Source organism: Salvia hispanica, chromosome 5, assembly GCF_029641045.1.
Source record: "Salvia hispanica isolate PSC_SH4W2 chromosome 5, Shi_PSC_v1, whole genome shotgun sequence".
NCBI lineage: Eukaryota > Viridiplantae > Streptophyta > Magnoliopsida > Lamiales > Lamiaceae > Salvia > Salvia hispanica.
Genome location: NC_142696.1, coordinates 29,328,472 through 29,340,350, shown reverse-complemented (window position 1 = coordinate 29,340,350; position 11,879 = coordinate 29,328,472). Strand labels below are relative to the sequence as shown.

Sequence of the window (11,879 nt, the reverse complement as noted above, 5' to 3'; positions counted from 1 at the left end):
GTTCTCTTGTTTAGTAGTAGTTGGTAGTTTCCCAGTACGTTTCTATAAATTAGTTTATGTAACTTTAATAGAGGACATCAGAAAACTTTCCAATCAAGTGCATATTCCTTTCCTTTAGCTTTCTTCCAAACTTTGATTATTACGGTGCTCAGCAATTGGAGTAAGTAGTTGCTCAAAATACTACTTTTGCTTATAACACCACCCACCTTGGCGCCGCCACCTACACCTGCACCATCTGGGCCGTCAACTGCCAGATGAGGACGTGATAAGGGAGATGGAGCGGACGGAGAGGGGGGTGATTAAGGTCGGTGATTTTGTAGAAATTAGGAGTAAAATATTTGAGAGGGGTGATTTAGGTCATTGATAAATGATTGGAGGGAAATAATATTAAAATAGAATAGAAAAAAGAGAAAAACTTAGAAATTCCTTATTCTGAAAAATACGCATGTCAAGATCCCAAATTACGAAAGGCCAGCGAAATTAATCCTTCATTTTGAAAGGTCAGCGGAATTGATCCCTTATTCCGAATTCTCTCCGAAAAAATTGTACTTACTCTGCAGTAAGAAAAGTTCTAAGAAGAAGCATATTATTTTATTCATCAACTAAATAAGTTGTGTGGATTGATTTCATTTTGCCTCTGCAGATCCAAGCTGTTCATCTCTCTCTCTCTCTCTCTCAATTCTTATTTGGAATCAATCAAAAACTCTAACCACTCTATCTGTGTATCATCATCATCTTAATCATTTGCATCAAACAGATATTTTCTTCTCGCATCTCGTCCACCAATTTCCCTCTCTCCGTCCCAGCCTTCTTCAGGAAACCTCGGTGCTGTGAGCTCCAACTATCACAGGCACGTTTGAATTCAACTATTTTAGTTTTGCAAAGATTAGTTGTTTTTTGGGCAAAATGATGCGTGAACGTTTTCCAAGTCTTCGAGTTTCAGTCATAGATAACTTCGCTACTGTTTTTTTTTTTTGTAATTCACGTATCTACAGTGCTGAATTTAGGGCTTGGATAGTGGAAAATCCGGGGAAGAAAGTCAAACGCTGGCTTAATTTTGATTTTGATTTTATCGGGGAATGCTATACCTGAAGCAACCTACGGTGGCGGTGGTGATGGAGTTTAGAGGCCGGGAGAGAAGGTAGAGACAGACCTCTAGGTTGCAATTGAATGCCAGAGTGATTGATTCCCGAGCCCGAGGCTCGGGAATCGCGAAGAATATTTGGAAAGGAATGGAAGATGTTTCGGAAATTGTGCAGCTACAACAGCATCAAATCCAGCCTGATTCTCCACCTCCAGTGCTGCCTCCTGATGGATTTATGCAGAAATTCAGACTATATGAGACTCAATCGGTACAGTTATTGTGTTTTCAGTTGATGATTCTTGGTGGCATCCAGTAAAAACTTTGTCCTTTGTTTTATTGATCCCGAACTGATATATGTTATGCGTGAGATTTCTCGAAATGAATCGGAGATGTCTCTGAAACTTTTTGTTTGTTATTGTTTCTTGTGCTTGCTTGCCATATCAAAAATGTCTAGCTAGATGTTAATTGATTGAATTTCTGGATGTGGTTTTGACATGACTTAACTTGCAAATTTTTTCTTGCTTAAATTCCCCGTAGAGAGCTTGATTTAATATAAATTAAAAGATGTTATCTGCATGCATGTTATATAAGGAATTTGCCATACTTTGTCACTATTTGTAGTACCAATTGATGCCATTTTGAACTATCTGGTTTTTTTGCCATTCACAAGCTTATTGCTCGATTCTTCAGGTGTGTTGAAATAGAAAGGGCTACTAGAAGTGCACTTTGTTATCACATACACATTTAGCTTCTCCTACTCTGCTCATATTTAAAAGTTTAAAACTGTTAGATTACATTGTTGGATAACACGAAATTTATGTGCCGATGTTGAAATATGCTATTATTGTTACATACAGCTGATTTCTTATCCCCTTGGAACACTGTGTTAAATATGATACGTGCATCTTCTTCTCATAATAAATATTGTACCAGGTAGTTTCTACAATTTGATGTACGCCAGCATTCCCATACTGAAAGATCTCTTTACCCAACTTTCTAACCATTGTTTTTTAATACTTATCATCTAATTGTTTTTAACTTCGGTTGCAGAATTTTTATATGGTAGGAAGGGACAAAACTAGAACCTTCTGGAAAATTTTGAAAATTGATAGGTCGGAACCATCAGAGCTTAACATTCATGAAGACTCTGCCACATATACTGAGCGGCAGTGCTCTGATCTCTTAAGAAGAATACATGAAGGAAACAGAGCTACAGGAGGACTTAATTTTGTCACTACTTGTTATGGCATCGTTGGTGCGTTCTAGTGCTAATAGTGTCCTATTCAGATTATGGTCGATAATTCTGATAATTAGATTCTCTTTTTTTCATTTTCAGGATTCATTAAATTTCTCGGGCCATATTACATGGTGCTCATAACAAAAAGGAGGCAGATCGGTGTAATATGTGGTCACTATGTGTATGCTATATCAAAAAGTGAGATAATTCCCTTGCCATCTTCAGCAGTTAGAGCCAACATGGTCAATTATAATAATGAGAACAGGTTATAGCCTCTCTGCATTTGTAATGTGCTCGTAAAACTTTTTTTTTTTCTAATTTAAGGGGAATCTGACAGCCATTTTGTCACTTTTATTTTATTAACAGATCACTCATTTAAATGTGGAGTATAATATTTCGTAATATTTCTGCTCCCAATTTTTCAAATGTTATTTCTTACCGTGTAATAATTGTCAAGCTCAAGCAGTGACCTACTTCTACTTCTCAGTTCAACTCCTATTAAATGATTAGTAATCCGTTTGCTTGATTTCTGTTTAAGATTCTTATCCAAAAAGAAGTCACTCTTATACTTGTGGCGCCTGAACTGTTACCTGATGTGTGACGGAAATTCTTACAAGCAGTTAATAAAAACTAATGCCTTCTTTAATTTGTTTTTGGGTATATACTTTCTATAATCAGTATCTTCCTTGTGTTGCAAATGAAAAAATATGGTCGTTCTTGGTTCTACATATTGCTCTTACCCACTTTGAATATCTAATATGCATTGCATTAGATTTTACTTAATTGTTTATTGACTATTTTTAGTTTATTGGTTACCTAGATACAAGAAGCTCTTGTGCATGGTGGATCTTACCAAGGATTTCTACTTTAGTTACTCCTACCATGTGATGAGAAGTCTGCAGAGGAACATGTGTGATAATGAGACAGGGCAAGTCTTGTATGAAACTATGTTTGTGTGGAATGAATTTCTGACTCGTGGAATACGAAATATTCTTCAGAACACTTATTGGACTGTTGCCTTGGTCTATGGTTTTTTTAAGCAGGTGAGGTCGCATAATCTCCACGAGTCAATGACCTGACTTAAAATATATGTAATTCCAGATTTCATAGATCATATATTAATTTGGTGATACTTTTTCACCTCTGTTTAGTCACAATTGATCATTTAATGATTTGTATCTTGCCATCGCTTTTCCAAGTAAGCAATGATCTGATACTGATTGCATGATCTTGATGAACCCAACGCAGGATACACTTTCTATATCAGGGAGGGATCTCAAGCTGACTCTAATCGCCAGGCGTTCACGACATTATGCGGGTACTAGGTAAGTTTACCCCTATAAACGTGACAAAATTTGGAGTACTTAAGTCGAGTCCAAGTTACATATTCTCTCAAAGACAAAGGAGCTTTGGATTCTTAGTAGTTTGACACTGATAAACTGGTTATCTGGTCTAAAGAGTATTCTAAAACAAAATTATTATTTTCTCATTGGTGGTTATTAGAATCTCATTAACTGTGGAGGTCTATATGACTTACTATGACGTACTAGTGGGATACAATGAATGACCTGAGTCTGGAAGCCCGATCAAACAAATGTTTTGTTGCATAACTTGGGTTTATCAACGTATAGTTCTCCCTTTTAGGTAGGTCCCATTAAATGATTGTTCCAGTTCCTACTTGTTATTCTCTTTGAAATTTTCGCCCTTAACCCTTTTCACCTCTAAATTTCTCAGAGTATAGTTTTTGTCAGATTTCTGTCCTTTTCAGCCATCCTTCTGAAGCTAAAACTTATTAATGCAGATATTTGAAGCGAGGTGTGAACGAGAGGGGCAGAGTGGCAAATGATGTTGAGACTGAGCAAATTTTATTTGAGGATGTCCCTGAAGGTCTGCCTTTGCAAATTAGTTCCGTGGTCCAAATTCGTGGGTCGATACCACTCTTCTGGTCACAGGAGACTTCCCGCCTAAATATCAAACCAGATATTATATGTATGTTTGAACAATTACTTAATTTATATTTGTTCATTTTTCATATATACAAGATGTATATAACCTCTGAGCTGTGACTTCTCTTTTGCAGTGTCAAAGAGGGACCAAACATATAAGGCTACAAAGCTTCACTTTGAAAATCTTGTTAAGCGATATGGGAATCCCATCATTATTTTGAATTTGATTAAGGCAAGATATGTTCGGCTTTGGCATTCAAGTGGTTTTTTCAGAAACAAGATTGACATATTTTTTTTGAAAATGCAAGGAGCCAAAGTTTTAATAACTGCTTATGAAATGTATTAGCTGAAACCTTTCTTTAAACGGAATAGTTATGTGTGTATATGACCCTGATTTTCAAATTTTTGGTAACAGACGAATGAAAAGAAACCACGAGAATCCATTCTTCGCACAGAGTTCGCTAATGCCATAGATGTCATCAATAGAGATCTTTCTGAGGAGAGGCGTCTTAAATTTCTCCACTTGGATCTGCATAAACATTCCCGAAGGTATCTAATGTTCTTTTAAATATTGCTGTTGCTTATGTACTTATGTTTGTAGAGATCTGATTTGATGTTTCTATTACTGTTTGTCACCAGCAAAGCTACAAATGTATTGCTACTGTTGGGAAAGGTGGCTACATATGCTTTGACGTTAACTGGTTTTTTCTATTGTCAAGCCACACCAGAGATGCTATCAGAGGGGCAGCTTAAATGTCCTAGCTATGAGTAAGTCGCACATTCCACATGGAACCAAATTAATATGTTCTCTTTGACATTTTAATTTCCTACTTACCAAGTTAGTACATTATTAAAGAAATTTTATAACAATGTTATTCTTAGATATCATTATTTTATCAGCTTGTTGTATATTAGTATAATGGCCATTACTTTGACCTAACGTAATAATCAGTACATATAATTCTTATATTCACACAACACTTATACTATGAAAGTAATGTGTTAATGTTTCATTTGCTATCAGCTAGTTCCAATTAGGGTGGATCTGTATGGTATACCTTACCGAAACTATCATACGGTATACCTCATCGAAAATTCTAAGAAAAAACTATACCTTTATCTTACCAAAATTTTCAGTATACTATGGCGAATTTCAATATCGATATGGAGGGAGTATTGATATTTTATACTCCCTCCGTCCCATAAATTTTGTAACATTTTGACCGAGCACGGGCTTAAGAAATGTAATGGAAAGTGAGTTGAAAAAGTAGTGGGATGTTGGTCCTACTTTTATATTCCCTCCGTTTTTTAAAAATAGGGAGGTTTGAAATGGCACGGGTTTTAATGTTAGTGGATCATGGGGTTGACTTTAAGTTGTTGATTGTAGTGGTATAAGTGGTAAATAAATGATGTATAGGGGTGTAAAGATTTCCTAAAATAGAAAGTTTGAAAGTTGCTATTTTTAAAGAATGGACTAAAATGGAAAGAGTTCTATTTTTAAAGAACGGACTAAAATGGAAAGAGCTGCTATTTTTAAAAAACGGAGGGAATATAGTTTTATCCTCCCTCCGTTCCATGTTACTTGAGGCGTTTCTTTTCGGCATGAGATTTAAGAAAGTTGTATTTAGTGAGTTAAATATAGTAAAATAAAGTAGAGAGAGAATAAAGCAAGGGAGAAATGAGAGAATAAAGTAAAATTAAAAATAAAGCACCTCTTGTACAGTATATATCGCAAATTCGGTATATACCGTGTATGTGATATATAACATATTTTCGGTATATACCATAAATTTTGGCATACCGCGGTATATAAAGCATATGTTACTTTACCGAAATCTTTCGGTAAGGATCACATCATACCGAAATTTCAGGGGTTTCGGTATTTTTCCAGTACGACATGGTCTTGTTCCAGTAACAAGATTTTCATGCAATTAAAGGTTAACCCATATATGAAAATAGAGTATGCTAAGATACATGAAGTCCCAAGATAGTTAACAGAATAGTCTGACCACTCTTACAGCTATCACTGGCACTATAACTTAGCATAGATGCTAAACTGGAGTCTTTCTTGCATTTTATACAGGAACCTTTTTGCGCCTGGCATGGCAACCTCAGCTTATGCTGAGAATGGAAAGCATAATGATGAGGAGACTGAGGATTCTGATAACTCAGATAGAAAATCTAGTGGGGGCAATAGTAGTACAAACAGTAATCCTTCGGTCAGTCCAGCAATGATCCAAAAGGGAGTTCTTCGAACTAATTGCATAGATTGTTTGGATCGCACAAATGTTGCACAGTATGCATATGGCTTGGCTGCTTTAGGGCATCAGCTGCGTGCCTTAGGAGTTACAACCTCGACCAAGATGGACCTTGATGATCCATTGGCTGAAGAATTGATGGGATGGTATGAGAGAATGGGTGATACTCTAGCACACCAGTATGGTGGATCTGCTGCTCACAACAAGGTAAGTTAGTGTTTTATTTAATTTTTTCATATTTTAGGGTTCATTTACTGTTTTTCAATGATAGAAGCCTATGTATTTAATATAAGTCATAATGTTTTAAGTACTACTATATCTTTATAGTTTATAGAAAGTACCTTCTGTATCGGCCTATACCCCAGTTAAAAGGTTGAGTACTGATATTAGGTATACGACTTTGGATTCGTAAAAGGAATATCCAATTGTGAATTCGTGTATGATAGAGTAAAGGTGATCGATGCTGGAAAACATAAATTGTATTGAGAAGAGAACTCCTCAAGCCAAGGCTTATGGTAGAATTACCATCCCAAAATCCCAATCTAAATAAAACGCAGATCCCTAACTGTGTAAGGAAGCTATAAATAATACCTAAGCTGAAAGCCCATGCACACTTGTTACTGACTCGAAACTAAATTTACTGAAATAAATAAAATACTAAATAACATAATGCAGTAATTGATAATCTGCAACAGTTCTCATCCTGGATCAATAAACCGCCCCCGGACAGTGCTCTATCACTGTACTTGCACACTTAACTGAATTAGGGTTCCTCGTCGCCATGCTATTCGTTCAATGCAACAAATTATTCTGTGATTTTGGTAGCACCGCGAGGGCAAGATGATAAAATAGAACACTTACGACTCTTTTCTTCTAGCCAGAATTTGCTTTCAGTTAGGAAGTCAATGATTTACCTATTAACAGGTCTAAGTTTTGTTTTGTCATAGATTTTCTCTCAGAGAAGAGGCCAATGGAAAGCAGCAACACAGTCACAGGAGTTTTTCCGTACATTGCAGAGATATTATAACAATGCATACATGGATGCAGAGAAACAAAATGCAATTAATGTGTGAGTTAACAGATGTCATATTTTTATGCACTTTCAAGATATTTATGTATGTTTAGAGATTATATAAGAAATGAGATGGTGGAGTAACTTGGAGATAGTTCTCTTGTTTTTGGCATACCCCATAAAAAGTGAAGAGTTAACTTCATCTTACAATATTGTGTTCTTGCATCTGTTGTGAGCTTTTCAAGTTTTCAATCAAAATTTCACTTTATTTAACTGATTGCCCATGATACCTGTGCAGATTTTTGGGGCATTTTCAACCTCAACCAGATAAACCGGATCTGTGGGAGCTTGATTCAGATCAGCATTACAATGTGGGAAGAAATGGACAATCAAATTCAGATAATCATGAAAGGTATAATCAATAGTTCTAGCTACATATATGCTAGAAAAATTCTTCAATTCAAGTGGTAAAAATTCTTCTATACCTTCTAGACATGGTACTCAGGTTGGATATAATTACTAAGCAATATTGCCAGATGTATGTTCACTTTTATGAATTCAAACTGATAGTAATGCTGGAGCTTTGCCAAGAATGAAAAATGATTAATGGAAGCTACCCTTCTTAGAACAACATAATCAGGAGCCCAGACATTATTAGTTGTCGAAATCACTCAGTTCTGTTTCACATGATATTTCACTAAGCAGTTCAGAGTTTAACACTGAAGTTTCTTCATCCAAAAGATGTAGTATTTCACAGTGAAACAGATGAAGTTAAACATGGATATGTGGGTGGTTATTTTGTTCTTGTACAATACAACTCTTACAAGTGTTCGGTATGCGAATGTTTACTAATATTTTTGTCCACTGATATATTCTCTTCATGACAATTAGATGTATTAACCGCAGGCTGCTGACCAGAGTTAGATTAGTTCAATATGCTGGTGAATATCAAAATTTTTTGTCTGCTTTCATTTATATTTGAATTAGTTTCTTAGTGTAACAAGAGGGAATATGATGTGTGCTTGTTGATCTTCAAGTGTGACACGCCATTCATTTGGTGTGGTGTGTTAATCGTTGAAATTGAAATCAGTAGGGAAAGGTATAGTTTGAGTCACGAGCAGCTTCATGAACCCAAGTCAGGAGCCGTATTCACTCAAAATGGTATATGTGAACAACTTATGAAACGTTCAAGATGTACTTTACGTAACTATATCATGCATGATGTGCTGGTAGTAATGTTCATGCTGACATTTGCTCTTGTTTTGCATTTCTAGGTCACTTTTCATAAGATCATGGTCAGATGGGAACATCCTTCGTGAAAGTCATTCACCCTCATCTACATCAAACATGAATAAGGTTATGTCTACCTCTGGTTTCCCTGGTAAATCGAATAGAAGAAGCATGATTCCTTCTGAGTCTACACCAAATATGTATACATCAGAAAGCGAGTTAGCATATTCAAGGTGCTTTACTCTCCTTGTGATTTGATGCTTTATTTAGTTTCTTATGCAGGCAAGATTGCTTGAATCAAGTATAATACCTCCTCCGTTCCATATTACTCGCATGTTTCATTTTAGTGTAATTAAATTAGTATTTTAAGTGTAACGAGAGATCACTTAATAATGGAATACTTAATTAACTCTAATATATTAATTAAATACCCTATTTCTTACTTAATATATAAATAGTGTAAGTAGTTTGGGATGTGCCGAAATAGAAAAGTGCAAGTAACATGGGACAGGGGGAGCATGTAATTTCGTGTAAGTGACGCAGTAGTGCTGCAAACCTTTGTATCTTTGCATGGCCCTCCAGTAGGAGGCTTCAGTTAAGAGTATAAGGGGCTTTGTAAACATGACCTAGGTCCTAGGGTTCTCATAAAAAATATGTTCTGCTGTTTGGAACTCTGATGAAAAGTGGTGTTGCAGTTTTCTTTGCATGGCGCTCCAGTAGTTTTGTTGTATTCTCTTGTGGTAGCCATAGGCTCAAATTTACTTGTAAATCTTGTCTAGCTCTTTGTGTGGCCCTGCAGTAGTTTTTTTAATTCTCTTGTGATAGCCATATGCTCAAATTTACTTGGATATCGTGTCTAGCTCTTGTCAATATATGTGGGGAATGAATATGCTTTGATGTAATTTAGGGATTTAACCCAATTTCTTAGTAAAGGTGATGTAGATCATATGATTATTGGTTATTTAAATCCCGAATACCATCCTAAGGTTCCTTTGCATTTCCCTGGACATGTGTAGACTTATTATGTATTCTCACTACATTTGGAAATGCCATATTTTTATTTTGGTTTGGTTGTTTAAAATATATTCCTTCTGCTATTAGAAAATTTCTATTCCTTTTGTTTCTATTATTGAAAATTTATCATCTTCTCCGCTCTTTAGTGATACTTCTCCGATGCCTACTAGGGAGCTTTTTGCTGAAATGCAAAGAGTAAGGTACCTTGAACATGAAAATGGGGATGCAATCGACTGCTCAAACTTTGTTGACTTAGATTGGCTCTCTTCCTCTGGAAATTCATGTGAGGAAGAGCTATTGGAAAGGTAACTCTTCTACAGATTGTATACATTTATATCAATCCACTCTAATCTAAATGGTTCTATTCCCTTCATTTGAAGTCACATTTTATTTGGACTATTCATATTTGACTTCCTAACAAACTTTATGAAATTCTAAGTTAATTTTAATTAGTGACAGATCAGTCAAATTTATGTCTCAGGAATCAACTGCCAACCCTTCTGAAATTTATGTTATTTCAAGGAGCTAATACCTTTCTTTTTTATACTCAGGTCAATGCTGATAGTATCTCCAACAGCTGTGCTATCGTCAGAAAATGTAATGAATGGAAAAATTAGTGAAATTGCACCTTCCACAAGTGAATGTGGATCTAGCAGAAAGGTAATGTACATCTACCCGCCTATCTATTTGCTTAAAAATCAAGTTGCAGCATGTGTGAGGAATGTGTAGGGAGTATATACTCCGTTCATCTCTACTCAATAGTCTTCTTTTTCCGTTTTGGTTCATCCCACAAAATTATTCCACTTCTAATTTTGGCAAAATTTTCTCTATTATGAGGTGTGCCCCATTTTCCATTAACAATACTCCAATCATTTATTCCTAATTTACCAATTTTGCATTAAAACTCGTGTTGTCTCTAAATCCCTAAATTAAGGGACGGAGGGAGTATGATATTAAGAGGTCACCTTAGGTTATTACTTTCGAAAGCACTGAAATATTGTTTCACAAACTGAGAAATTCAATACAAATTTTGGAAATTCCATAGTTAAATAGGCGTTAGTGGTGCTTTGTTACCTTTCGTTTAGCTCAAATCTGTAGTATTTTCTGAAGTCCATCGAGCCCATAGTCCAAAGTTTCTGCATCATATTAGTTATGCCTTAACTTAGGTAGCTCTTAACGGCGTTGTTGATGATGAAAGAGCTTGCTCTGCATTTTTCGGTTCCAGATTACTTGCTTATCTGTACATATTACCTGACATTGACACTTGATACATTCTTGGTACTGCATTTTATGAATGTAGGGTAGAGACGAGGCTGGTACTGAGCTTGGCTATGGTGAAGTCCATAACTATGAAGTGCTCGAAGAATTCTCTGAAAGTTTTGTGCGTTGGGTGACCTACGGGGAAGCAATCTGCCACTGAATGTAATAGTATTGTCTCCGGTGCAGATAGCTACCAGGTCGAGGGGGCGTTTATTTTCGAGTGAAGGCGAATGAGGAGAAAGACAAGTGTAGCGGCACGGGTTTGGTTGAATGGTGATGGGCAGCACGTGACCTGGAAAGCTGGGTCGTACCTTGATAACTTAGCTTGAAAGAGTAAATAGACTACAGTTTTCAAGATTCTTTTGGAGCTCCTTTCCTTTGTTCGTGTTTATGTGCTTTAATATTTAGTTCTGTATATGTGTATATATATCATAAACGAATGGTCGGAGCTCCACCTTCTTAGCACTAGGCTATTATTGATTCTTTTCATTTATTTGTGGATTCCACTTTTATCGAAACAATTGACGTCGCAAATAAGTTCCTCAACCATGACTCCCTTTTCTGGTTGATGGAAACTGTTCAATATTCTACGACCACAAAGAAGATGTGTATACAATTGTTATTTCTACGCCTGAATTGCTTGCTCAAAACCTGATTAAGCCAACAATTATACTGAAACAGTAGCAACCAAAGAAACGATCATGGCGCCAATTCCATGTACCTGGTACAAGACAGAACCGACGAGGAGCATGTTTCATGACAATAAAGAAGAGAGACCTCCAAGTAGTGTGACGGAACAATGAGAGTCTTGGGTTGTTCTTCCATTTGCTAATGATTG

At 36.1% G+C, this 11,879-nt stretch overlaps 1 protein-coding gene across 4 annotated transcripts; it reads left to right on the top strand.

The window, feature by feature from the left end:
• Positions 1–623: 623 nt before the first annotated feature.
• On the top strand, positions 624–11,626 carry LOC125187910 (phosphoinositide phosphatase SAC2-like). Of its 4 annotated transcripts, none has more exons than XM_089058463.1 (17): positions 625–850; positions 1,008–1,352; positions 2,135–2,339; positions 2,421–2,586; positions 3,142–3,364; positions 3,570–3,646; positions 4,123–4,310; positions 4,402–4,499; positions 4,683–4,816; positions 4,907–5,035; positions 6,351–6,732; positions 7,473–7,594; positions 7,836–7,949; positions 8,812–9,000; positions 9,928–10,086; positions 10,333–10,441; positions 11,082–11,626. In XM_089058463.1, the coding sequence occupies exons 2-17, from the start codon at positions 1,233–1,235 to the stop codon at positions 11,199–11,201; spliced, it is 2,535 nt and encodes an 844-aa protein (XP_088914589.1). In that variant the 5' UTR covers positions 625–850; positions 1,008–1,232; the 3' UTR covers positions 11,202–11,626. The 4 variants fall into 4 exon arrangements, with proteins under 4 accessions (XP_047940525.1, XP_088914589.1, XP_047940521.1 ...); XM_048084564.2 differs by having other exon boundaries at positions 996–1,352; positions 9,952–10,086; XM_048084563.2 differs by having other exon boundaries at positions 996–1,352.
• Positions 11,627–11,879: the final 253 nt, after the last annotated feature.